This window comes from Delphinus delphis, chromosome 1 (genome assembly GCF_949987515.2).
Source record: "Delphinus delphis chromosome 1, mDelDel1.2, whole genome shotgun sequence".
Taxonomy (NCBI): Eukaryota; Metazoa; Chordata; class Mammalia; order Artiodactyla; family Delphinidae; genus Delphinus; species Delphinus delphis.
Genome location: NC_082683.1, coordinates 80,183,949 through 80,211,734, shown reverse-complemented (window position 1 = coordinate 80,211,734; position 27,786 = coordinate 80,183,949). Strand labels below are relative to the sequence as shown.

At 44.0% G+C, this 27,786-nt stretch overlaps 1 protein-coding gene across 6 annotated transcripts in view; it reads left to right on the top strand.

Annotated features, from left to right (window-relative positions):
* TGFBR3 (transforming growth factor beta receptor 3) overlaps positions 1-27,786 on the top strand; it is a 218,124-nt gene that overhangs the window by 83,614 nt on the left and 106,724 nt on the right. For all 6 annotated transcript variants that reach the window (XR_009521249.1, XR_009521253.1, XM_060025520.1 and 3 more), the window contains exon 3: positions 7,063-7,247. Coding sequence is in view for 4 of the 6 variants with exons in the window: in XM_060025520.1 (XP_059881503.1) it covers positions 7,063-7,247 (185 nt within the window). In the remaining 2 variants the exon portion in view is untranslated. The remainder of the gene's footprint in view (positions 1-7,062; positions 7,248-27,786) is intronic.

The following is a 27,786-nucleotide window of genomic DNA, read 5'->3' as shown; positions in this document are numbered from 1 at the left end:
TAACTGTTTTCATGAAGAATTAAACCCTCGCTTATCACAGGGGTCCCACCATATGCTTCACAGTGTTCCTCCAGGTGGCCCAGCTGCTGGACAGAGGGCCCTGCTTGCTGAAGGAGGCCACTCGGTCAGGGCCACCTGGTGAGTTTCTCACCACAGGGTTTACTTGAATTTGTGCTGCCTTCAGGGCAGTAAACATTTTTACTCAATAGAAGTAGCATCTTATAGATGAATAGGGGCTGTGTGTCTGTCCTGGTGGCCAAGGAGGGTGTACTGAGCAGGAAAAACAGAGTCTGACTTAAGTTGGATTCTTTTGGGAATTACCCCCAAAGAATTCTGGACAGGCCATGTACTAGATGTCTGGAATAAACAGAAATATCCAGATTGGGAGGCAACAGTGAGGAACATCTCTGGGGGTGTGTTACTGTCAGGAAGCACTTTACTGAAATATTCACCCAGCTCTGTGGCTCGCAGCAATTTACTTATAGTGGGAATAATATCTGTTCTACCCACTTTACAGAATTTCTATAAAATGCTTTTTAATTATAAAGTACAGTGCAAGGTTAACAGGAGTGTTGCTTATGAATATTGTTGCTTTCAGCCAGCATTTCTTTTTTTTTTTTTTGGCTGCGTTGGGTCTTCATTGCTGCATGTGGGCTTTTCTCTAGTTGTGGCAAGCGGGGGCTACTCTTCATTGCGATGCGCGGGCTTCTCACTGCAGTGGGCTCTCTTGTTGCAGAGCACGGGCTCTAGAGCGCAGGCTCAGTAGTTGTGACGCATGGGCTTAGTTCCTCCGCGGCATGTGGGATCTTCCCGGACCAGGGCTCACACCCATGTCCCATGTATTGGCAGGCGGATTCTTAACCACTGCACCACCAGGGAAGTCCCTCAGCCAGCATTTCTTTCCGCCATCATCTGTGCCCTGTTGATTCTTACTGTGGTAAAGTAGCTTTTGCTGTGCCACTCAGCATCATCGCCAGAGCATGTGCTCACTTGCCTCTGGAGTGTGGGGGAGAGATTGCTCAGGGGAGGAAGGGCTGTGGGTTTCTAGCAGTGGCCACAAGAGAAGCTCCCAGCCCTCTGAGGCTGTCAGTGAGAGCCTACACTAGCAGAGCTCACAGGTCACAAAAGTGAGGAGGACATGAGTCAGGTCGGGTTTCGGAGCACGTTTTCCTGGTTTCGGAGCCTTTGTGACTGTGAGGTACTGTACTTGGGCCCTGTGGTGGTCATGTGAGAATCACGGCCACCTGCCTATTTCAGGCTTGTGTGGTAGAGCCTGGGGAGGGGATCAACTCTTCCCGGGTGGAAGCTCTTCTAACTGGAGTTGGATCTGACATTGTGTGGGCAGCCCGTTGTAGACACCACCGTGAGGCCGGTAGGGAAGGATGGGAGACCAGTTTCTGGAGGCAGGCCGTGGCTGCAGGAGAGGGGCAGGAGGGCCTGGGGGCTGACCCAGGGGGTGACAGGATGAGGCCGGCGGTGTGCTGTGCTATGGGAGAGGGAGGATTGTTATGCCACCTGGAGAGAAGGATATTGCCAGACCGTGTTTGGCATGAGAGGACAAAAACAGGTTTGCATTTCCTGCCTTCTGTGACATTTGAGGGTGGGGAAGCCCTGATGAAGACTTGATTCTTAGCAACCAAAAACGTCACCTGCTTCAGCTCATGATCGATTTTTTTCGCTTTACCATAAGATTGAAGCTTTGGCTACTAGGTAAAGAGTCGAAGGAAGAACTCTGAGATAGAGTCTCCTATTGGTATGAAATCCTTTGCACATGGATCGCCTCGTTGTTCTTTCCCTTTTCCTCTCTTACTCCCTTCCGTCATTAATATTTGAGTGCACACTGTGTGCCAGACAGTATGCTGGGCTGAGGGATACAGCAAAAAACAGAATGATTGGGTTTCTTTCTTTTGTGGTATTTGTAGTCTTTGGGTGTGTGCAGACGTTAAACAAATAATTGCACAAATAATTATATAAGTATAACCACATGAAGTGCAGTGAAGAGAAATAGAGAGTATGAAAAATGTATATCTAATGTTGTAAAAGAGGTAAGAGAAGCTCCCTTGAGAGATCTGAGTAGGAGTTCATCACACCAAGGCAGAGGAAAGGGATAGGAATGGTAGGGAAAGTGTTGCTGAAAGAAACCTTGTATGTGCAGGTCCTGGTGGGAAGAAGGTTGAAGTAAAATAAAGCCTGTATATTAATGAAGGCAGGTCAAGCTGTAAGTGTCAGAAAACTCAAAACAATATTGGCTTGAATAAGAGAAAAGTTACGTGTGTTTCATATTAAAAAAAAGAAAAACAAAAAACAGTTCAGAGCTAATTCAACAGCTCCATGTTCATCATGACCCAGGCAACTTCTGTCTTATTGCTTTACCTGACTCAGCATGTTGCTTCCATCTTATGGCCTAAAATGGCTGCTTTAGCTCTGTTCATCACATCTGTATTCCAACCAGCAGCAAGGAGGAAAGGGCAGAAGAACACAACTCCTTCCTTTCTTAAGAAACTTCTTAGAAATTGCATGTATCACCTCTGGTTACATATTATTAGCCAGAATTTCATCACATGGCCATACCTAGCTGCAAGCATTAGCTAGAACTTCCAGTACAATGTTGAAAAGGAGTTAAGAGAGGGGATGTCCTTGTCTTGTTGATCTTAGTGATCTTGATCTTAGTGAGAAAGCTTTTAGTTTCTCACCATTAAGTACATTAGCTGTGAGATTTTTTGTACACGTTCTTTAGACTAGAAGTTCCCATCTGTTTCTAATTTGCTGAGTTTTTTAAATCATGAATGACTGTTAGATTTTGTAAAATGCTTTTTCTGCTTCTATTGATACGATCATGTGATTTTTCTTCTTTAGCCAGTTAGCGAGATAGATTATATTAATTGATTTTCAAATGTTGCATACCTAGGATAAACCCCAGTTGATTGTGGCGTATAATTCCTTGTATACATTGTTGGATTCGATTTGCTAATATTTTGTTGAGAATTTTTGCACCTATGTTCGCAAGAGATATTGGTCTGTAGTTTTCTTGCAATGTCTAGCTCTGGTATTAGGGTAATGAGTTAGAATGAGTTAGGAAGTATTGTTCCGCTGTTATCTTCTGAAAGAGATTGTAGAGAATTGGTATAATTTCTTCCTGAAATGTTCAGTGGAATTCACCAGTGAGCCCATCTGGGCCTAACATTTTTTTTTTTTTTTTTTGGAGTATAGGTGCTTTACAGTGTTGTGTTAGTTTCTGCCGTACAGCAAAGCGAATCGTTTATTCATATACATATACATATATCCACTCTTCTTTAGATTATTTTCCCATATACGTCATTACAGAATATTGAGTAGAGTTCTCTGTGCTTTATAGTAGGTCCTTATTAGTTATCTATTTTATATATCATAGTATGTATATGTCAATCCCAATTTCCCAATTTATCCCCCCCTTCTCCCTGGTAACCATAATTTTGTTTTCTACATCTGTGACTTTATTTCTGTTTCGTAAATAAGTTCATTTGTGCCTTTTTTTTTTTTTTAGATTCCATATATAAGTGATATAAGTGATATGATATTTGTCTTTCTCTGTCTGACTTACTTCACTCAGTATGACAATCTCTAGGTCCATCCATGTTGCTGCAAATGGCATTATTTTGTTCTGGGCCCAACATTTTTTAATGAAAACTTTCACTTTACAGAGATACTAGTCCTGGAGGCAGGTCTGAGTCTGAGGCCTTGAGCGACTGGGGCACGCTTAGAAGGGTTACTTACGTTCATTGAACTCACTTTCCTGTTCTTTACAATGAGGATAATACGACCTCCTTATGGTGGTATTGAAAGGATGTATAGCATGTAGCACTGCCCAGCCTCTAGTGAGCACTTAATGGGAGCTATTTATTTACTTACTTACTTATTACTTACTTGCTTACTTTCTTTACTTACTTACTAGACCAGACTGACATTGTGTGTTGAACTGTTGAAGGCACCATGTCTTATATACCCTTGGAGGATGGGGTAGATAGTTCCTGTTTTTTTCCTTTTCCTTTCCTTCCTTTCCTTCCCTTCCCCTCCCTCCCTTCCTCCCTTCTTTCCATTTTCTTTCTTTCTCTCTTTCTTTCTTTCTTTCCTTTCTTTCTTTCTTTTCTCCTTTCTTTCTTTCTCTCTCTCCCCCCCCCCCCCACTTCCTTCCTCCCTCCCTCCCTTGGTTCCTTCCTTCTTTCCTTCCTTTCTGGGGCTTTTTGGCTTCAGGATGTATTAATCATATGTTGAACTTTTTTCTTTTTTAAACTTGGAGGACAAAAAAATTCATCAAGGCACCTCAACAGCCAGCACTACTCTAGTGTGTCTGATGGTCAGGGACACTCTGTACCGAGCATATTTAAACATTGACCCCAGTGGGTCTCTGTAAAGTGCAGCTCTTCCGTCACTTGATCAGAGTAAGCCTTGTACATTGCTTTCTCTTTTTTTTTCAACCTTGGTCTGACTTGTATAACACGTGGCTGGAGCTGCAGCCCATAAAGTGGGGGTCTGCCCCGTCTTAGACTCTGGTAGGACAGAGAACAGACACTCTTAAGGCAAAGAGTGCCCATTTTCAGTGCTGGGGGCATCCCCTCTCTGATTCCCTCCACCTTTGGGTAAGACCTTATCCTCTGGTTTGTTGCCAGTGAGTTTTGCTCTCGCCCAGTGTGGAGATGAGCAGTGTGGTGACTTAAGACCCTAATGGGTGATGGTGGTATGTAAGGAGGAGGGCAAGTCAAGCAGATTGCAAGCCTTTTGCAGACGTGTTTTAGGTGGAACTATAGTCCAGTCAGAGCTTTGTACATACATACAAAAATGGAACTGAAAAGTATTTTTATTTGTGCTTAATTTGTGATAATGGGAAATTCATGGCAGGAGGCTGTGAAACCAATTCAGAAGGGTTTCCCAGTGTTGGTAGCAATAGCCACAGCAAGTCGCCAGGGTCAATTCCCTCTGCAGGTCCAGAGCCCAGCGCCCAGTGCAGGAGTAGGAGACTTCTTCTGGAGCTCTGGGCTGTGAGATATCTCACTGTGACTGGTGCGGGCAGGAGGAGTGGGTGGGGGCACCTGCTCATCCTGTTTGCTGTGCTTGGGGAGTTCAGGGAATCCTGCGTCCAGTACCTCCTGACTTTGCTGCTGTGACATCTTCCTTTACCCCCTCTGTTTCTCAGAAAGCAGCCGGGTGCAGGAGAGCAATACGGAGGGTGGCAGTGATTATTTGAGAAGGTACATACTTCATTTCAGATAACAGTTGATAACTGTTATCAACCTAGATAATTTCCGTGAGTTCTGAAATAGACTTGCACACCAGGTGGGGTATCTGCATATAGCACAGCAAGTGGGGATACAGGATTGTCTGGTTTGAACTGTATTTGCATTTTAGACTGGGGCTAATCCCGGAGGGTATTTTTATTATGTAGAAGTCAGGAAGAACTACTTGGAGTGCATTCAGGTCTTTTATCGGGTTCCATTTGGAAGGTCGGGGTTTAGGATGCTGTATGTTCCAAGTCCCAGTCTCCTCAGCTAATTGAGGACAACACCAAGCTTACAGAGGTATGTGAGGTTTAAGTATTGCTGAGTCCCTTTGATTTCTGGATGTCCTTCCCTATCAGTTCAGCTAATGTATGTCACACCACTGTAGCAATCTGTTTCCCCTTATTAGCTGCATATAGCCAAATCCAAGTCCCCAGAATGGGGCCCTAATCACTGATCAGAGAGGGGGCAGTGTTTTCTTTAAGCTCAATGATTCGTTTAATAAATATGTTTTGGGCATTTCCTACACGTGAGGCACTGTGATGGGTGCTGAGGATACAAAGAGAGTAACCCACAGCTGTCAGGGAGGTCCCACTGGACTGGCAAAGACGGACATATACACTGGTGGTTACAGTGTAGAAAATGAAACAGCCGAGACAGGCAGAGGAATTATGGGAGCACAGAGGAAGTGCCCCTTCCTCAGCTTGGGATGTTTGTTTTGGGGGTGGAAGTAGAGTGGACGAGGAATTTGGGAAAAGGAAACAAGCTTGAATAAAGACATAGAGTGAGAAACATCATGGTATGTTTCGAGACATTTAAGCCACGTGGGGTTCCTGGAGGCGGAGGGCTTAGGCTGGAGAGCTAAGAAGGGGCTAGATCAAGAAAGGCCTTCGTGTGCCAGGTGAAGGAGCACAGACCAGCAGTTCTCAAGGGACGGGACATAACTGCAGGGCTGGGCGGGGCAGGTCTTTGAATCTGGAATAACCATTCAGTTGAGGACCACGCTGGGTTAGGTGAACCTCGTCTGTATGGAAGGAAGCTCGCAGAGCTTGAGACCAGAGGCTCCTTTCAGGAAGATCTGCAGTTGTCTAGGGATGGAGACAGTGAGTGCTGCAGGAAGTAGAGACGGGGAGGAAAGGATGGATTTCAGATTTGAGTTCTGATTGCTTAGAGGAAGGGAGAATGAGGAAGTAGGAGCCAGGCATGCCCAGGGTTCTACTTTTTCTGTCTGAGGCTCTGCTCGTATCCTACCTCTCTTGGGAGGATCTTTCTGACCTCTCTCAAACTTTGCTGTACAGCTCTGGCCCCAGTTGCCTCTGCTCATTGCATCTTGCTTTTGTATGTTCTTAAGATTGTTTTGCTTTCCCTAAGAAGGGGAAGCACTTAGAAAGGTAGAATCTGCATCTATACCTTTTTGGGTGCAATTTTAGGTGTCTAATATTTATGCATAATATCATTGGGGCTTTCCACAACTTATTCTATTTATCTCTGCTTTTCTTCTAAGAGGGGAAGGAAGAATTGAACACATGTCAAATGGGAACTTTCCTCCATCCAGAGGAATACATTCGTGGCTTGTGTGTCTAAAAGGGAATTTAATCAAATACATATCAAAAGTATCCAAAAGGAGTTTAAGAGATTGGGATTTTACAAGAATAGACTAGCTTTTTTGCCATTTAGTTCTGGAAACAACTTACCTGGAAAGGCGCCTCTGGTGGGTTGGCAGTGACTTGTATATTCAGAACAATTAATTTAATCATGGCACAATTAATTGCAGATTCTGAGGGGTTCATGTTTGTGATTCCCTCTGCAGGTCCAGAGCCCAGCGCCCAGTGTGAACTGTCGCCTGTCAATGCCTCCCATCCGGTCCAGGCCTTGATGGAGAGCTTCACCGTCTTGTCGGGATGTGCCAGCAGGGGGACGGTGGGGCTGCCCCAGGAGGTGCACGTCCTGAACCTCCGCACTGCCGACCAGGGGCCCGGCCAGCCACAGAGAGAGGTAGGCGCAGGTGCCAGCTTTCTACCCACTGCCCCTAGGAATTTGTAAAGACATTTTCCTGGATGAAGAGTCCTTTTCTTCCTTTCTGGGTTTAACGAGGATGCTCATGTATGAACGCAAGTGGGGAGGAGGACACAAAGTACACTCAAGAGACAGAGAAGGATTTCATTTAATCCAGAAGGATTGCTCTCTGGACTGGGCAACTCTAAGACTTCGCTCTAGAGAGATTTTTCAGCTTTTCAACTTTCCTGGTCCCCCTCCCTGCCTCATAGTGGAAAGAATGTTCTTAAGAATTTCATTTTTAAAACATGGTTGTGAAAAAACAAAATAAGGTGCCATTTCTCTGTTATTGTAAAATGTCTTCCTCAACTTCTCCTGTGCCCTGTCTTTCATCTTTCTTTGTTTTGTCTTGTGGACCTATTGCTCCTGCAGGATGAGTCAGAGGAAACAGAAACACTCTGGAATAAGGATGGCAGTACCTTGTATGTGCATGAAAGCACTGGGGGTGGGTAGCTCCTTATGTTATCCAGGCAGCTTCTTGAAGACTGTGGTGGTCTTGGTGGTGGTGATGATGACCCAAGCTCATAGTGACTCAGTATTTCCTCTATCCTCAGCCCTGTTTGAAGCACTCGTACACTTATTCCATGAAGTCCTATTACTACCCTCAATTTACAGGTGACAGGCACAATGGTAACTCACTTGCCCAAGGTCATTACCATAAGAGAGAAATGGTCTCCTCTTTCTTGTGGCTCAGAAATGACCTGGGTTGTGGATAATGGTCCCCCTGCTTCTTTTAAGATAACACACAGTTGTCATTCTTTCTGTTTCTAAGCTTCTGTGTCAGAAATGTTATCACTCAGTTATTAGCTCTTCAGGAAGAGAGAAACCACAATAAACCATGATCACAGTGAAGTGCAGAAAAACTAATATAGAGCAGAATTTATCTTCGAGCTTTCTTCTGGTCAGGAAAGTTAATTTCCGGAACTGTTTGTTTATGTGCCTCAACCACTCTTCTTTTTGGGGGTGGGGGGGTGGGTAGGAATAGGAGAGGTGAGGTGTGCAGAAGGAAAAGCAAACTGATTTTAATCTTGTGAAAGTGTGCAGAGTTGGCTCATTTCAAAGACAAATCATCTAACCTTTCCAGCTACATTGGAAATTATCATTAATACTCTTGGTTGCTTGCCATTGTTGCTGCAACACATATTTCAGGTTGGATTTCTTTATCCCAGTAATGCGTCTTTAATTCTTAACTTATGGGGGAGAATTTGGGTGGGAGGGAAAGGAAGGGAGGAGGAAGTGCAGTTCCTATGAAGCCTTGCTGACTCCAGCAATTCTTTAGCGGCAATAATTACTCATATTATATATGCTCTCTCAGAAGAAGCAAGAAAGAAAAGCAAGTCCGAGCGATTACAGAAGCGGCAGAAATTCTGCGTGCTAAATTGTGCGGTACTGTTGTTGATTCTGAAAATAGATTCACATAAGACTACTGAAGCAAAAGAAGAATACCTCAAGGAATGACAGCAGAGCTCTCCCACACTTATATTGACTATGTTAGATCAAAATAGACATGGCTCTACTGAAGATACGGAAAATTAGCTGGCGTCAAGGGACGTCGTACGTTCAGTGAAGAGGTAAAGAAAGTGGGCCTACGGGGGATAGTCTCTAAATCTTGTTTAAAAACCTGAACAATTAAGTATCTCTCATGTTCTTCACATGTGACTCTGGAGATACAGGACTGCAGCCATGCCAACAGCTTTTTAAAATCATTCGAACTGTATGACCCAGCAGTTCCACACCTAAGTGTATACGCAAGAGAAAGGAAAACATACGTCCACATAAAAACTTGTCCACGATTGTTCACAGCAGCATTACTCATAATAGCTAAAAAGTGGGAACAACCTGAATGCCCATCAGCTGATGAATGGATAAATGAAATGTGGTACATATATCCATACAATGGAATGTTATTCAGCAATAAAAAGGAATGAAATACTGATACGTGCTGCAACGTGGATGAACCTTGAAGACGTTACGCTGAGTGAAAGAAGTCAGGCACAGAATCCACGTGCTGTCCGGAGTAGACAAATTTATAGAGATAGAAAGTAAACTGGTGGTTGTTTAGGGCTGAAGAGCAAAAGAGAGACGTGGGGGCTGACTTTATGAGTACAGTGTTTCTTTTGGGGGGACAGAAATGTTCTAAAATTAAATTGTAATGATGGTTCCACAATTGAATATGAATCTAGTAAATACCATTGATAAATGTCAATACATGTGACTAACCAAAACCCATTGAGTTGTACTTTTAATGGGTGAATTTTATGGCATGTGGATTTTATCTCAGTAAAGCTGTTAAAAAATGAATGCAACCTGTCGGTATATTAATTACCCATAAAATTTACCTTAACTATATCCACTTTTTTTTTTTTAAAACTAGGATTGCTTCCTCTTCCAACCTAAACCCATTCAACTCTTTCTGATATTCTCAATGGATAACTTGATTTTTATAGATATGCTATTAGATATGGTCTGTGCTAAAAATCACAGCCAGTCCGTTCTGGAGGTAATAGTGGGAGGACCAGAGGCAGCCTTTGTGCATGTCTCTACGAAATATTAAGGGCAAATATTTTTCAAGATGAAATGATAAATGTTGTTGCTTATACATTAGAAAAGAATGCCCTACTGGCTCCAAGCCATAATTACTTTGACTCTTATGACCGAAGTCGTTGTTTTTCATGATGTCCTCCTTAAATGTGAGGGAATTACTAAATCAACCCTATCCCCACTCCCCGCCCCGACCGGCTTGTTTTGGTACAGGATTAGCATTAAGATCTGTTATAAATCATCCCTTCTCTAACATTTTACTAAATTCCTACCTCCCGGGCGCCTGAAGCTTCCTCAGCTGAGGAGAGGCTGCTGCCTTTCCTGTGTGGCGGAGGTGACAGAGCCTACACCTGGAAGTCATAACCTCAGCAGGTTGACAAGATTTGGGGAAACAGTTATACTTAATTAGACAAACAATTTTATAGGCCAGCAGAGAATTTGTATCAGAAACATACTTGATACAATAATGTATACAAAGCCCCCTGTGGCAAAGCATGGTTTTGCCATTGGCTTCCCTGCTGGGTTCTCATCAGGACAGCACAGACCTGTAGTTGTATTTTTCATCTGAGACCACACCTCTCATGTGTAACCATTGGTTTTGGAAACAACAGTCCTGGAAGTGAACCGGAAACTGGAAAAAGACTCTTTGGCGACAGAGGAGGGCAGAAGAGGGTAAACAGCCCTGAGAGACCAACTTTGTCTTTTAGAGTAAGTGGGGAGATGTCATCGGCTTCACCCTATGAAAACCAGCTGCCTGTGCCCTTTAACTTCAAGGTAAAATGTCCCGCCCCTCCCTCACTTCCTGCCCCTACTCTGTTCTGACTACCGCTCCATCCCCTGCCCCTACCCCTGAGTTCAGTCCCTCTGGGTGTTTCCTGATTCCTGAGAAGGGCTGTAGCACCACCAGAGGCTTGTTTATAGTAACATACGTTCATTAGTTGCTGGAATGGCAACAATTTTGTTTCCGATCCTCTAATTTTTATTGTGACCTGCTTTTTCCGGGCGATGCTTCTTTTCTATTTCCCGTCTATCTAACTGCTCGCTTATTATGAAAAGCCCTTAGTTAGCAGTACGTATGTGTATAACAGCTATGGACGTTTAAATTTATGTATTTGTTTTGACATTGAAGAAGCGACTGTTAATGGGCGTGCCAAGCCAGCGACTGGCTGTAGGGGTGGAGTGAGGATCTGGGAGGATCCATGGTCATGGGAAAGGGGCCAGGTTTAATAACTTTATCCTCACCCTTCAGAAAGCTCAGAACCGTCCATTCTTGTATGTATTTACTTATTCTCTGCTTCATTCCAAAAAGGGATTTGGGATGGGCTTACAACAATAGACATACCAAGAATGTAAGCAGAAAAGCAAAATGAGGACAAAAGAGAAGTGCAGTTTGCTAGCCATATGCGTTCTGTGGTGGGTACGACTGGGTTTGAAATTTGGCAGGCTTCTTGGCAGGCAGGGCCACGTGGGATATGCGGTTAATCACACATGTGACTCCAAGTTACTCTCCCTTGGTGCCTTCCCTGAGGACTGTGGCGTACAATTGTTCCTTCCCTGGTTCTGTTTGAGGGCGGGAGAGACCACAGTTGGGAGAAAGAGAAGGAAGAAAACACAGCCTAATGCTAACGGTTCTGCTTGCCTCTTAACAGCTCCCGTAGGCCCCAAATAACAGTAACAGTGACCACAGTGGTGGTGAAGTGCCAGCTGTGGGCTAGCCACCTGCCCGGCACCTGTGCCTTCGCCGCCCATCCTCACTGTCGGCTGGAAAGGGAGGGAGGCCTAGGGAGGTTTCACGGCAGACCCTGGGGCACGCAGCCCACCTCTGAGCCCGTGTGTGACTCTACAGTCCAAGGTTTTCCCACACGTCAGTCCACTTCCCTTTCACCTTTAGCTCTGACCTTGCTCCCAGCTATGAAACCTGCCACCCTGTCTCACTTGGCTCAACCTGTTCCACGAGGCAGCAGATCTCTCACCAAAGGTTTGGGTTTCCTGCATAGGCTCGTGATAGCTCTTTCTGATGCTCAGAGTTCCTTTTCGTTCCCTTCCTTGTGGCTTTGGGGCAGTAGTGAGGGTGTTTTTTTGTGTGGCATTGTCTCTTTGTTCCTTTCTGACTTAGAAGATTATCACGTCAAGTGTCAGTAATTATAAAATGCAGGACTCAGCTCAGGAGCCCTTGCACTCTATGTGGTTGTTAATCCTACACTAAATGTCACCTCCCATCTGTTTTTCACAGTTGGTCATTTTCCTCCCCCCACCGCCACCCCAAATAAAGCTTTCAGCTGCCTCCACAAAAAGTAACTCACCTGTCTTCTGCTGGTAATCCATGACTTGTAACCAAACTTGCTTGAATTGTGTGACAAGGGAGAACAAACACATTAAGGGACTCTTCCTGCTATGCGTGAAACGCAGGACCTTCAGTGTGTGGACTTTGCCATCTGATTTGACATCTTTTTTTTTTTGCGGTACGTGGGCCTCTCACTGTTGCGGCCTCTCCCGTTGCGGAGCACAGGCTCCAGACGCGCAGGCTTAGTGGCCATGGCCCACGGGCCCAGCCACTCTGCGGCATGTGGGTTCTTCCTGGACTGGGGCACGAACCCATGTCCCCTGCATCGGCAGGCGGACTCTCAACCACTGCGCCACCAGGGAAGCCCCTGACATCTTTTTTGCTTACTTTGAGGAATCTTGCAGTTCAGGGATTAAACATTTTGGAGAGCCCTACTACCTACCTACTTACCTATCTATCTATCTGTCGTCTTTCCCGTTTCCACAATATTAGTAAGTTGACAACTTCTCTCTTTTTGTTCCCCTTCCCCTCAGTTATTAAAAATATAATGGAACAGTGCAGGGGTAGGGGGAATGGGTGTGTGTCTTACCTTTACCCATCACAACTAAAAGGACTGATAAAAAATTTCAAGACTTGTTTTTTGGAGAGCATACACACGAGAGCAGGAATACCAAATGAACACTAGCACACTAGTTACCTTCCTTCTCTTATCCGGGACATTGTCCCCTCTGCTGTTATTCATGAATGACTTTCCAGTGCTAGTCCTGTGTATATGCTGGGGAAAAAACCTCAAACAAACTCAAGGCTATTTATATTTCAGAGATCTTGTGTGCAGTGTGTGCTAGTAAGCAAGCGTCACAGTAAACTCCTCACACACGGACACTATACACTGATGAAATTCAGTTACTAAACAAACACCTTCCATGTGTAAACACTGCCTGGTGTTTGTTTAAATGGAAGTTGTTTTGGAAATCACCCCAGGCTGACAGGTAAGGTTATCTTTGAACTGGCCGTTTTGTCACAGACCTACAGCAGATTTATGAGAAAGTTACACCGACAACGAGGGTCACGTTTCTCTAAAGGCATTCATCTCTCTTTCTCTCTCTTTCCCTTTTTCTTTCTCTCTCTCCTCTTCCCTCTCCCTCTCCCTTTCTTCTCTCCTCTCTCCCTTCCTCTTTCCCTCTCTCCCCTCCTCCTCCCTTCCCCCCTTCGTTTGACTGTTGTTCTGGAAATTATTTCATTAACTTGAAAGGCCACTGAACCTGGCTCTTACATAGGATTGGAGGCCCTAAATGAATAGGACAGTCACATGATTTAAAACGAGTTGCCACTTCACTTGAAGATACTCCGTGCAGGTTAAATGATGGCAACCTGCTGCGCAGTATGAAGGTGCCAGGCTCGGACTGGACAGAGGAGCAGTCAGGCCGTGGGGTGGGGCTAGCCAGGCCGCTAGACCTCCGGCTGCTGTTTCCACGGAAGGCAATGCAGGCCGGGTAGAACTGGCTACGCCAGTCATTGATGGTTTCTAACACGTTGGGGCAAGATGTTCAATCTGAAGCTACAGCTAACTTTCAAATGAGAACTCTCCAAAAACCCAGTCTTGGAATCTTAGAAAAAAGTGAAAGCAGAAATCAGAGCGATAATAGTAAACATCGAGATATAGCAAACAAATTAGGACACAAGAGGAAGCGAAGAAGTTATAACGTTCCTACCAATACGCTGGTTAGCCATGTGGCTTCAACTTTGCCATGTATCACAGTAACGTTGCCCTGGGAAAGCATGCCCCCTGTCCCACAGGAGGACTGAGCCTGGCTGGACTCTGCCATTTTAGCATGAGGTAATGCCAGTTATGTTCTTTGCTGGCTGGGAGCTGACACACTGAAAGAGCCTCTCTCGTTATTGCCTCTTCCCCAGTCTGGAGGAGAGGCTGCCTTGACTCCTTCTAAAATTTGTCCAGCAGCAGCATTTTCCAACCAGTGTGGTGTTTGTCTTTATGGAGGTTAGGGTTACAACCCTGACCCATACTGTTGTTGCCATGGTAACTTCGCTTGACTTTTAAAAGACTGTATAATTTCCCAAAACTGTCATTAGAAAATGTTTCTAACATTTTCTAGGAGCACCCTCCACATTTGAAAATGTGACTTTTTGGAGAGTATTTTAAGAAAGCAACAGACCAAAGTAAGGAGCGGGTGTGCAAATCTGAGACCTTGATGTGCCGATTGGGCAAAGGCCCAGTTTGTGTTGCAGAGCACCCAGATATCCAGCTTGTATTTTCTTGTTTCCATTGCTGATTTGCTACCTTGACATTTTATTTGAGAATGTCCATTTACTTGCTAATACCTCTGATTTAAATGCCCAGATTCTGCAGAAGAATTTATTACTTTCAAGAGTCCCACTCCTCACTGTGTTTTCTAAATATTTCTGTGAAAATTAGACACATGTTTAATTATTTTACTTTTCCTTTCTCCCACAGTGAAGGGGCCATGTGTGAACTTGGCCCTGCTGATCGCCTCTCTGTACTATCTTGTTTCTCTTTTCCTCGCCTATCCCACACCTTGAAGGAGTGAGTCTGTGTGTCCTGCCTTTCCCTTCTTTCCTCTCTGCAACCTGACTTCTGCTCTCCTGAACTAGTCTCTGGAGATGCCCTTTTGACCCAACTCATAGGATGCTGGGACTGGAGAGGTGCCCTCAAGACAACCTAGTCCTAACCACCTTGTAGAGCCAGGGGGTGAAGCGATGACTTATTCACCGTCAAACAAGAATCGGTGCCAGTGCTGGACTGGACCCCGGGGACCCTGACTCCTATCTCAGAGTTCTTTCTACCGCCTAGTTTTTCTGTTTCTTTCCCAACTGGTCTTTCTTCCTTCTCAGGGGTCTTGACTGAAGTGCAGTCCTTGGCCCTTGTTTTCCCCTGTCTACTCTCCCTGAGGTGGCTTGTTTGTTCTCAGGATTTGGGTTGTCACCTCCATGCCAGCAACTCCCAAAACTCTCTCCAGGGTCTCCAAATCTCCCTGCCTCTCATGTCTTACCTCAAGCTCCCAGGTGCCTGAGCTGTGCTGTGGAGGAGTGGCTATCAGTGTGCTTCTACCTGGTGTCAGATAGAGGGCTGACTTCAGCCCTGTCACTTCCCAAGCGTGTGACTCTGGGGGAGTTACTTAATTCTCTGAGCCCCAGTTGCCTCATCTGTAAAATGGAGATGATAGTAGTTTTTTAGGGGGTTCACTGACGATTGAGAGATGTCTCTGTGACCCCCTTAGGGCTGGCATGTGTGCCTGGCATACAATAAACAATCAAACACTAGCTCTTTTCTTATGTCTAAAATTGACTCTAAGGACCTTTCTTACCCCCATGCTGGTTTACCAGTCCAACTTCCCTGTCCCATCAGTGGCACTGCTACCATCTGTCTGGGCACTTTTGAACCATTCACTCAAACCTTATATTTGGTCAGTCACCAAGTTTTATTGACAGTCCTCTGGAATTTCCCGAATTTCTACGCTCCTCTCCACTTACCTGCAGCTCCTTAACCAGTATCCTGGGACTGGTGCCTCCAGCGTTAGGCACTGGCTCTTTTGGTTCAGCTTGTGGACCACTTCATAAAACTGATTTTCTCTAAATAATACTCCTATAATTGATTCATTTGTCCATTCCTTTACAGACTTATTCAATGAATTATTCATTGAGAACCTACTGTATGCTAGGTAGACACTCTGCTGGACTCCTACTCATCTTTATATCTTCAGCACTTATTGGGGGTGGAGGGAGAATAAGTTTAATACAGTGTGACAAATAATATGACCATTATTTGTTATAAAATTAACAGAAGTTTGCAGGAGCCCAACAGAGGGAGTGGTAACTCTATCTGCAGGGGAGGGAAGGATCCAGAAGAGAGCATTTGATGAGGGGCTTGACAGTCAAGTAGAAGTTACTGGGCAGAAGGGAAGGGAGGCTTCAACATGCACAGAGGGAAGAGCAAAACCATGTGTGGAGGAAAGTTCTTCCTTGTACATGGTGTGGCTGATGTACAGATCAGGGAGTGGCAAACTATGGCCTTTGGGCCAAATCCTGCCTGTTGCCCGTTTTTGTATGTATGTAATTTACATACCATAAAGTTCACCTGTTTAAAGCATACAAGTCAATGGTTTTCAGTGTATTTTATAGACTTGTGCAACTACCACCACAATCTAACTTTAGAACATTTTCAGCACTCCCAAACTTGGTACCCATTAGCAGTCATTCCCCAGTCCCGATGCTCCCACCCCTGCCCTAGGCAACCATTAATCTACTTTCTTTATAGATCTGAAATTCTGGAGATTTTTTATAAATGGAACCACACAATATGGGTGACTTTTATGACTGGGTATCTCACTTAACGTAATGCATTTGAGATTCATCCATGCTGTAGCGTGTATTAGTTATGTCATTCCTTTTTATTCCTGAACAGTATTCTGTTGTATGGCTGTACCACATCTTGCTTATCCATTCATCAGTCTGATGCTTGTTTTTGTAAATAAAGGGTTTTTTTGGGGGGGTGTAAATAAAGTTTTATTGGCACATAGCCATGCCCATTTGTTTATGTATTGTCTGTGGCCCCTTCCTCATGACAGTAGAAGACTTGAGTAGGGTAACAAGACTAACAAAGCCCAAAATATTTAGTCTGGCTACTTGCAGATAAAGCTTGCCAACCCCTGGAATAGAGGATGGGGCAGTGATGGGAACAGTGATGGGGGCGAGCTGGGGCCTGGGAGTGGAAGATGAGGCTGGAAAGGCTGAACAGGTAAGGATTTGGACTTAATCCTGTGGATCAGTGTTTCCCCAAGTGTGTGTGGGACGTGAACCCCCTGCATCTGAATCCCCTGGAAATGCTTAAGTGCAGATTCCTGAGCCTCACCCCTGACCTTTCAGCTGAATCTACTGCCCCACAGCTTTTTCTTAATTCCACCTGAACTTCTTTCTTAACTCTCTCAATCCTGGCCATGTTTGAAGCCCATGCGTTAAGTCTTAACTCTTCAGCACACCCTTTCCTGATTCCTTTATCCGCCTCCATTTCCCTCTTTTCTAAATGTTGCTCTGAATTCCTCTCCCTGCCCCTTCCAGTCTGAACTTCCGCAGAGAATGGGATTATATGTTTTCCTGTATTATTCGCTGCTGAATCACCTGTGTTAATCTTGCGCAGTCAGCTGGTGAGTGGACTTCTTAAGGCCAGGAGCCAAGTTGGACTCTTTTGCATTGTGATATTGGGCTTTTGCATAGTGCCGAGGACGTTAAAGTATCACTGTAAGTCTTCTTAAGCTCTTCCCCTTTTCCACAGTGTACTTTTATTTGATTTCATTATATCAGTGGACTTGGTGTTTTGTCCCCAGTCCCCCTTGACTGCTATAGCTGAGCAGGTGTCCTCCACTTTGTATTATGGCTTTGATTTATTTTTTCTAATTAAATCTCATGCTACTGCAATTTACCGTATATTCTCCAGATCTCTGTGTCAGCCCGTTTCTGAGTTTTTGTTACAGTTTTCTTTATTTTAAATATTTATTTATTTATTTGGCTGGGTCGGGTCTTAGTTGCCACACACGGGATCTTTAGTTGCACCATGTGAACTCTTAGTTGCAGCATGTGGAAACTAGTTCCCTGCCCAGGGATTGAACCCGGGCCCCCTGCATTGGGAGCGTGGAGTCTTAGCCACTGGCCCACCAGGGAAGTCCCACATTTTTCTTTACTCTTATGGATTTTAGTCCTCTGCTAGTACACTAGTTAGTCCTTTTCCTCAGATGGGTAAAAGCTATAAATGGCTTTTGACTCCATGCTACTCCCTTGGGTAGCTCATTTGAGTTGAGCCTGGTTTGAAGTTGGGCCATTGAGAACAATCTGTCCTCATGATGTAGGCGGTGATTCCTGGCCAATTCTTAATGTTGCTGGAATTAATTAAACTGATTCCTCCAATGGAAAGAGGACATTTTACTCTACGCTGTATCATTGAATTCTTAATAACTTGATTTTTTTGTTTTGTTTTTTTGCTCAGTGAGCACTTAAAATATCCCTGCCTGTATAGTAATTTGTTCCCTGTTTAATGTGGCTTTTTCCTTTGTTTACTCTGGACTCAAGTCTTTGTAGCTTGTTTTCTAAGTCAGCTCTAAAGTTGCTGGTCATTGGATTTGGCAGCCTTTTCAAGCTTTACCCACCAGAACCCTACAGGAAGTTGTGTGTCGGCCAGAAGAGTCTGTTTATTTAAAGCATGGTGTCCAGCAGAAGCAATCCATTTATGAGGGTCTGGTCTTAAAGATACAGGAATCTGAATCTGTTTGGAAGACCTGCTGCTTTGGCTTCCATTGCAGTTGTGTGCTCTGTGCTTTCCTTTCCAGGCTGCCCAGGCACCTCAGCTAGACGGGTGGTTAATTGAAATAGCCCTTTCCCTGAAGCTCCTTGGCCTTGTCTGAAATACTAAAACATCAACACCCAGGTACTAGATAGCCCTTTTAAACTCATAAGAATGAGGTTAATTTTAAAGAAATAAATTGTCTTTCGTTAGTTTAGTGCCATTTGCTAGTATTCTGATGGGATTTTGCTCTGAGGGCACTCCTGAGTTAGAATGCTAAAACTCAGGTGAAATGGCTGTACTTTTGACTTCTGGGGACTGTTCTTTGCCCACAATCGTCAGGCATTATCTGGGTTCTAGTCCAGGACTAGTGCTTTATTTATTTATTTTTTTTAAGATTTATTTTATTGAAGTATAGTTGACTTACAATGTTGTGATAATTTCTACTGTACAGTAAAGTGATTCAGTTTATACATATACATACATTTTTAAAAAATTAATTAATTAATTAATTTTTGGCTGTGCTGGGTCTTTGTTGCTGTGTGAGGGCTTTCTCTAGTTGTGGCGAGCGGGGGCTACTCTTCGTTGCAGTGCGCGGGCTTCTCATTGCGGTGGCTTCTCTTGTTGAGGAACACAGGCGCTAGGCGTGCAGGCTTCAGTAGCTGTGGCACGAGGGCTCAGTAGTTGTGGCTTGTGGGCTCTAGAGCTCAGGCTTAGTAGTTGTGGAGCGCGAGCTGAGTTGCTCCGTGGCATGTGGGATCTTCCTCGGCCAGGGCTCGAACCTGTGTCCCTTGCACTGGCAGGCAGATTCTTAACCACTGCGCCACCAGGGAAGCCCTATACATACATTCTTTTTCATATTCTTTTCCATTACGGTTTATCACTGGATATACAATAGTACTTTATGTTTACAGCATTTTCCACCTGAACTACAGAGTCCTTTGACTAGATCTAGAATTTTTACATCCCTTGGTGGAAGAGGCAAATTGCAGGTAAGATTTGGCTTCTTTTGAAGTTAGAGAGACTAGATTAGGTGTTACTGGGTCCAACGATAAACCAAGGAGAGCAAGCTATAGGATTCAGGATCACTGTAATAGCCTAATTCTTGCCTAGAGCCCAAATACCACACTGTGCACATTAAAGTTTAATCTTATTTGTTGATACAGGTGTACACGCATCTGATTCTTTTTGAATTTGCACAGCGAGTTGGTGATGTGGCTGTAGGTTTCATGTGCCTAGCACCTATGCACTGATTTAAAGGGAAGCTGCGTTCATATCTTAAGAGGTGAGCCCCCCACAAGGCCTCACTCCTAGGGATGTAAGCGCATATGCAGGTGCCTTGGGAGAAAGGAATAAAGAGATATGGCAGCTGCTGAGAGGACTGAGAAGTGAGAGGCAGAGGAAAATGAGGTGTCACACTTCTCAGCTCTAGTCATGCTCCTCTTGTCTTTTCTGGTCTACGGTTGGATGTTTTGTGAGGTGGAAGTTATATGAGATTCCTACCTCAGAATAGCTCCTAAAGAACCTTGACTTTTCTTGAAGTGTTTGGTAAATTTAAACCTCAATGAAGTTAAAAACAATACTTTACACATTTCTCTCTTACTCCTCCACATTTCTCTCTTACTCCTCTCAGCCTCAAGTAGATAGACATGTAGGCAAGGCCTTCCTTGGGAGAGAGTAGTTTCTGAAGATAAGGAGAAAGCTGAAGTCTAAGGGAGCCCAGGGTCCATCTGGACACGGACATGCAGGCCTTGGTGTGAGACATATGTCTCCTTTGCTTGCCATGCTGAGTCTCAGATTTGGGGGTCTTCCAAAATCCAAGGCGACTGAAGAGCTTAATTTCCAGTGGAGTCATGCGTGGGCATTTTGCCTCCGTCATCTGCCCCAGAGGACTTCTGGGGGCCAATTACCCTGCCTTCTACTCTGAACACCCCCCAGCTTGTCATCTGGTGCAGCTGACCAGAGGGTGCGTGTTCCCCAGCGTGAACTCTTTCTGCTGGGCCGAGAGGCCTTTAGAGGCTTTGCTGCTGGCCCTTTATTGCTCTTTGTATGTTGTTAGTGCATGTGTTGCTGTTTCTTTTGTTTCCTACCTTTCATATGGGTTGAAGATTCCACCCTTTTTTCCCTTATCACCCCTGGTTGTTAAGATAGTGAGAATCTCAGTGAAATGGCAATCTTACCATTGTGCACAAGTACTTCTCTGAAAAGATCTTTTTTGTTCAGTTTTAATGCCGATAATATCTAATTCCCAGTGTTTTAGTTGGAAGCTGTTCAAATTTCCCAATTCATAAAATCTTTCAAAGCCTACTCCAAGTTACTTTTTCTTGATTCAGTTCTCCTCCTTTTTGCATTTAAAAATAAGCCTATTTCCAAGTAGGGAAATGACCTATGTTTATTAGAGACCAGAATGATATGGACCTCTGATTTGCTGTGAGGTTTTTTTTTGATGTTTTTGGAGCAGTGTACAAGGGTAATTTTTAGTCCTCTTTTTGCCATGTGTTCTTATACGCATTTCCTAAACACTTTCCCTGGCTTGGTACTATTACTGTGTATATGTCCTACATGTGTTTCCTATTTTTGATGACTCATACTTACGGTACTCATAAAGATTTATCCTTTATCTTGGCTCTGAGTAATGAGCACACTTGCACATTTCCAGCAGAGATGTGAGTTGGGACTTTTGCATTTAATCCTGTAGGATAGGCCTCTTGAAGGCATAGTGAAGGAAGCATGACATATTCATCTAAGGTTCTACTCACTTCTCCTGCCTGAGGAAACAGTCAACTCAGTTTTTGTGAATTTATTAATTTGTGTTTTCCACGTTTTCTTTTCCCTTTGCCCCTTTTAGCCATTTTACTACTTATGAGCGAGGCCACCAGAGGGTGACTAGATGGAACAAATGTGCTACTCCTTTTCCCTGTTGGTAACTATGTTAAAGAGTTTGGTGGTGGAAGAAATGGAAATCATTAAACTGAAATGATATCTGTATTACATGTGGCAGCAAACATCCAGGGGGGGCCTTCTTGGGTTCAGATAAACACTTAGACCCAAGAGATTATCACAGGCCACAGGTGGCTTCAGACTACTAAAGGATATAGGGTAGGGGCTGCAGCTTGGAGCAGGGCATCATGGCCTTCCTCTTTTTTTTTGATGCTTGCGGCTACGTACACATGAGTTTATACAGCCATCTGGAGTGCTCCAACTGATGGCTCAAATGCTAGATCTACGTGGTGTGTGTGTATGTGTGTGTGTGTGTGTTCTGATTTAGAGGACTCATACTTCCCAGGAGCTAATAGGCAACTATGCTTATAGGAATACTTTCCATGATGTCCATGAAAAACATGCTGGTTTACAAGAGTCTCTGCTCTCAGGGAAGCCTCCAAATATCTCTTCTTATCAGATATTTAAAAATTTTCCAATCCCCATACAATTTACCAATCCCAGGGTTAGTTTTTATTATAAGCAAGTGGCCTTTTATTATAGTTGACATATGGTTCTAGATTACCAGGGTTATAGAGATAAGAGAGTTAACAGAAGATCAAATTCTCACATGAAAAAGGGATAAACTTTGCCAACTCTTTGTCCATTGTGGATTTTATTAGTTTTCTTATTATATGTATTCCTGACTCTGGTAGGCTAAATAGTGGCTCCCAAAGATATGCTCACATCCTAATCCCCAAAACCTGTGAATGTTACTATATGAATATTCAGTGGAAAAAGTCTTTATAGATGTGATTAATTGAAGGATTTTGAGGTGAGAAGATTCTCCTGGATTATCTAGGTGGCCTCTGAATGCAATCATGTGTCCTTATAAGACAGAGATTTGATGTAGACAGAAGAGGAGAAAGCCACGTGACCATGGAGGTGGAGACTGGAGTGACGGGGCCACAAGCCAAGGAATGCCAACAGCCATGAGAAGCTGGAAGAAGCAAGGAACGGATTCTCTCTTAGAGCCTCTGGAGACTCTGACGTCTCTGCTGACACCTTGATTTTGGCTCAGTAACACTGATTTTGGATGTCTGGCCTTCAAAACTATAGGAGGATAATTTCCTGTTGTTTTAAGCTACCAGGCTTTTAGTAATGTGTTACAGCAGCCACAGGAAACGAATACGCTCACTCCCCATATCACCTTAGTTTGGGGGATTATCTTGAGTTCCATGCAGCCCTCCTGTCCCCATTTTGTTCACAACTTGTGTTCTCCATCTCTGTAAAGGACTCTACTACCCCGTTGCCAAGGCCAGAATCCTTGGCATCATCCATGACTTCCTGTGTTTTCTCAGATGTCACGCCCAATCCTATCTATTCTACCATAGAAATATATTCTGAATCCGCCCACCTTTGGCCCCCCACTCTCCCACCCTTGCTACACCTCCCCCCATCTTTGGTCTGAGCCACCATCACATCTTTACTTGAGGCGCAGTGGACCCCTAACCCAGGTCCCTGAAGAGGGCAGGGTCTGGAGGTAGACTGCCTGTGTTGGAAGCATGGTTCCACTGTTTATGAGCTGAATTTGGGCAAGTTATTTAACTTCTCTATGCCTCATTTTCCCTCTATGGGGATAAGAATAGTATCTACTTCAGAAGTTGCTCTGACAATTGAATAGTTAAAATGGGACAAGTGCTTAGAACAGTGCTTGGAATAAATGTCAGCTACTATCCTTATTAGCTAGTAAAAATCTGTTCTCCACATAGCAGCTTGAATAATCCTTTAAAAACTTAAGTCTAATCACAAAGTTCACCAGCTCAAATGTCCTGTGGTGGCTTCCCACTACATTTAGAGTAAAATCCCCAATCCCCAGTGTAACTCTCACCCCCTTCTCCCATCACTCACCGTTTTCACAATACTGCAGTTGTTGGCCCAGATGTCTTTCAAAGGTGCAGAGCATGTTCCTGCCTCTCATCCTTTGCCTGGAGCACTTGCCCCATTTATTCACAGGCCTTGTTCCTTCCCTTCCTCCGGTCCCTGCCCAGCCATTACCTCTACAGAGAGGCCTTCACAGACCACCCCATTTAAAATAACCATATCCCCTTGCTCCCGCTGTCTCCAAACCCTGTTTTACTTTTTAAAAATAACTCATATCACCGCCTGATATTTATATTTAGATGTGTTTATTGTCTGTCCCTTGCATTAGAATATCCATGAGATGTTTTACCTTGTGCACTATCTCCAGTAATTAGAACATACCCAGCACAGAGTAAGCATTCAATAAATATATGTGAAATAAATACTTGAATGAACAGTGAATATGTTGATTGTAGCGGTTTAGCTTTATTCAATGGACTGAGTTAGAAATTTTTTATTTGGAAATTCCTTATATTAATTATATTTTCTGGAATGTTTGGTTATTGATATTGGTATGTATGGTTCAGTCATAATGTTTTTTGTGTTTTGGGGGGGGGGTCACTGCTCGGCTTGTGGGATCTTACTTCCCCAACCAGGGATTGAACCCGGGCCACTGCAGTGAAAGCACTGAGTCCTAACCACTGGACCACGAGGGAACTCCCTAAAGTAATGTTTCTTAATCCAGGTTTCAAGGAGTAGAAAATAGATCACTGGATTGTGCATCTTAATAAATGATTGGTTCTTCATTTATCAAGATTCTATTTAAACCTGAGCAAATCTGTAGACCCATGTGAGTCAGTTTCTTCATTTGTCGATATGAAGAGGTTGGGAAGATTGAGATCTAATATTTCTTTCAGTGTTATTGTTGTTTTGAGTCTACATTGAGACTTTAAGGCATATTTTTTTTAATACATTAGTCCAGGCCTCCAAATAAAAAACAGCATAACTTGCATTTAGTGAAAAATACCCATTGAAAAGTAGAATTGAAAGTGTTTCTGGAATTGTTAAACTAGAAAATATCCTCAGAGAAACCCTCAGCATACAGTGGGTTAGGAACCACCTAAAAACGAATGATATGTTTTCTTATGTGTTTTTAAAAAAACCTGTATTAAGTAGGATTTCCAGATCCGGGGGCCAATCTGGCCTCCAAATACTTGGGAAAATGCTCTTCAATTTCACTGCTTAGATATTACTGCCTTGCACAGTAGAAATTTCATGATTTCCCAAACAGCTCACTGTTTCATCAAGACAGAGTACACGCAAAGAATCTTTCTCCCTCTCTCTTTCATTTATTGAAATACAGAAGATTAGAGGAACGAATCATTTCAGTTTGCTCCAGCGAAGGCCCCTCCCCACGTAATTAGAACCAGGCAGCTGCACAGCCATGGGCCGCCGACTCCGAGCACTGTCCCCCAGTGCGAAGCATGGTGGGAGGGAGGAAGGCCGCAACCCGCAGAGCTCGGGCTCCACAGTGCGGACCCTGGCAAAGAACACCACCTGTGAACAGAGAGGACAGAGACATAGAAACATATTATTGCCCTAAACATACATGACAGAAACGGAACCAAGTAGATTTAATCAACTGCAGCTGGGTGGAGATAAACACAAGTGCTAAGGAATCAGGCGTGTTGGAAGGGGCTGGGACTGGGGAGGCGCATTGGAGTAATTGGAGCCGGGTGTGCTACTTGGAGGTGAGAATTTGGAGAGGTTTGAAATAGGGATGTGGTTTGGCTGAGGGCTAGAGGCAACGTTTTCCAAGACTAGGGGAGGAGGCTGGTAAATAAAACAGACGAATTGAGGAGTAGGAACCAAGTTAGGACAGCAAGTACCTTGGCAGCTGTGAAAGCTTGTGTCTGATGGCCTTGCCCGTTGGTGTTTTCAGTGGGAGAATGGGTGCCCAGCTGTACTGATGCAGGTCTTCAAAGCCAGATGAATTGGTTCAATCTTTAACGCTGGAAGGGGCAATTTAGGTAGACCTCTAAAGATAAAACTTCCCAGCCACAGACTGAGAGAAACCTCTAGCTTTACCTCATCCAGTGACTTCAGCTGCCTTGGAAGGAGTTCATGGCTTTAGCACTTCCTGTGTTCCTGTTTCTCTGGAAGGCATACTCCAGGATGGAAAGGCAGGCGATTGAATTTCTGTTCAGAAATTTGGGGTCTCCTTAGAGCAGATGTGGTGTTGGGGTCAAGCGTGGAATGAATGTGGTATTCTCAGGACTGCTTCTTGTTTGATTCTGAGCACAATTCCCCCAAATTGCAATGAAATTTGGAGAGCAAGACTTGAGCAAGACTTAGCCTTACCTGAACAGGAATCACTGGTGAAGATGATCGATCACCTTTGTGCTGCTTGTGAGCTGTCATTCGGACTGGGTCTTTGATGAGACCCAAATCCCAAAGGTTGAGGGGAAAGCTGGGGGATGGCAGAAGAGCCGCTAGTTATTTACTGGGAATCTAAGGGTCGTGTGTGCGGCTGTAATCAGTTTGTCATCCAGCTTCAAAATCCAGGGACCTGTAGGCAGGAGGTAATGGTACCACGTTGATCGGAGCCACAAACATTGGTAAACTGCTTCCTCAGAGGATTAAGAAAACTGGCATTCTGGTCAATCTCATCAACACCCTTGCAAGGGAGTCATTCGCACTAGTTTACAGAGATAGAAATTGAGGCTGAGAGAAGTTAAATATTCTCCCCAAGGTCATGAGCTAGGAAGGAATCGGTAGAGCCCAAGCTTGGATGTGCAGCATACATCTCCTATAGATGGGTCGATGTGCAGTGAGTGGCTGTGGGCAAGGTGGGCTCTCCCGAGGTTTAGACATTTGTTTGATCATTAAATCAGTGTTTATTAAGCACCTGTTACTAGGCAGTCCTGACACCCCTTGAGAATTTGCCAAAGGTAGCAAAGATAGAGTGGGTAGCAAGTTCTCCCCCGTCTCTGCTCCCGTTTAGATGATCTCAGCCTCCTTGCTCTTCTTAACTGTGGGCTTAAGTATTGCTGCCAGTGTTGTTTGTTAACTTTAATCATATTGGAGGTCTTTGAGCTGCAGTAAAATAGCCATCTGGTAAGAATTACATGTGACTAGCTGGGTTGTTATCTATAGGTTAAGCGCTTAGAAAGAGGGGCAGGTTGGGGTGTCCTGTTACTCCCGATAGCTCTGCTCTATACAAACAACTTTCTTTACCGGATTATCTGTGCCAGAATATTACCAAATAGCTTGGAAACAGGTTGGTGTTTTACCCTTTAGGGGAAAAAAAAAAAAGGACCATGGAGTTGAATTTGGAAAGGAATCTTGGAAAATATTTCAGTAAAACAATGTATCATTCACATGCCCAAAAATTCAGCACTGCGGGGCTCCTGCTGGCAGAATAAGGTGAGCTTTGAGATATATTATGGCTTGATCTTGAATCCCTTCATATCTGGAGTAGGCTGAAAGTTGGTTATTTTTGTTTTCTTGGCAATGACCTTTTGTAAGAAATGCTTGTGAGATATGGTTTAGGTAGATGCCAACAGGGTTTCTGGTAACTTTCTGTATCTACATCCACCTTCTTTTCCCTTCATTTTATAAAAACATAAGTGGAAGGATTTCCCAGCACCATGTCGTGGAGTCACCCCGTATGTTGGTTCATCTTTCCTTTGTCTTTCATACATTCATTCATTTATTCATTCTAAAAATGCGTGAGCGTTTGCCATGTATGGGCATTGTTCTAGGACTGGAGATAACAGTGGGAAAGCAGGCAGAGTTTCAGCGTTTGTAATGCTTACATTGATTTGAACATGAGGTACCCAGGTATTTAAGTGACACGAAGGTGTGGTCGTTCGGCTGGTTAGGAAAGGCTTCCTAGGTGGTACACTTGAACAGAGACATTAATGATGAAGAGGAGTGAACCATGCACAGATCCAAGGGAAGTATAGGGCAAATAAAAGATCTGCTTATGTCAAGGCCCAAAGCTTGGAAGTGACTTGTTGGAGGTGAATGAGAAGGCCGGTGTGGCTGGAATCTAGTGAGCAAGGAGGAAAGCATGGGAGATTGGATTAGTTAGTCAAGGGTCAGATCATATGGTACTTTGCAGAGGGAGAAGTTGTTTCTTGGTGTTCCTTATGTTTCTGTGTTCTTATCCAGTGGTTAAAAAGGCTGGCCCTGAACTCTAAAGGTTCAGGGAGACCTTCTTCTCCAGTATCAGAGAATCAGTTCTGTAAGGAGAGACATGGAAAGTTCCACTAGCAGGATAAGTAGAAGCTGGAACACTGGATAGTTGGGTTCTAGTCCCAATGATGCCATAACCAGCTGTGGAATTTGGGCATGCCATTACGTCTTTGGGCTTCAATTTCCTTTACAATAAATATTTGGAGTAGACTATATCTAAAATCTCCTGTATCACTGAAAGTCAATGATTTTATTATACACAAATTTCATTTTGTGTTTTATCCTCTTCTTTCAGATTTTTTATCAGTGCTGCTTACAGTAACCAAGTCTTGTTGGTTCAAAAAGTGGCAGGAAGAAGTAAA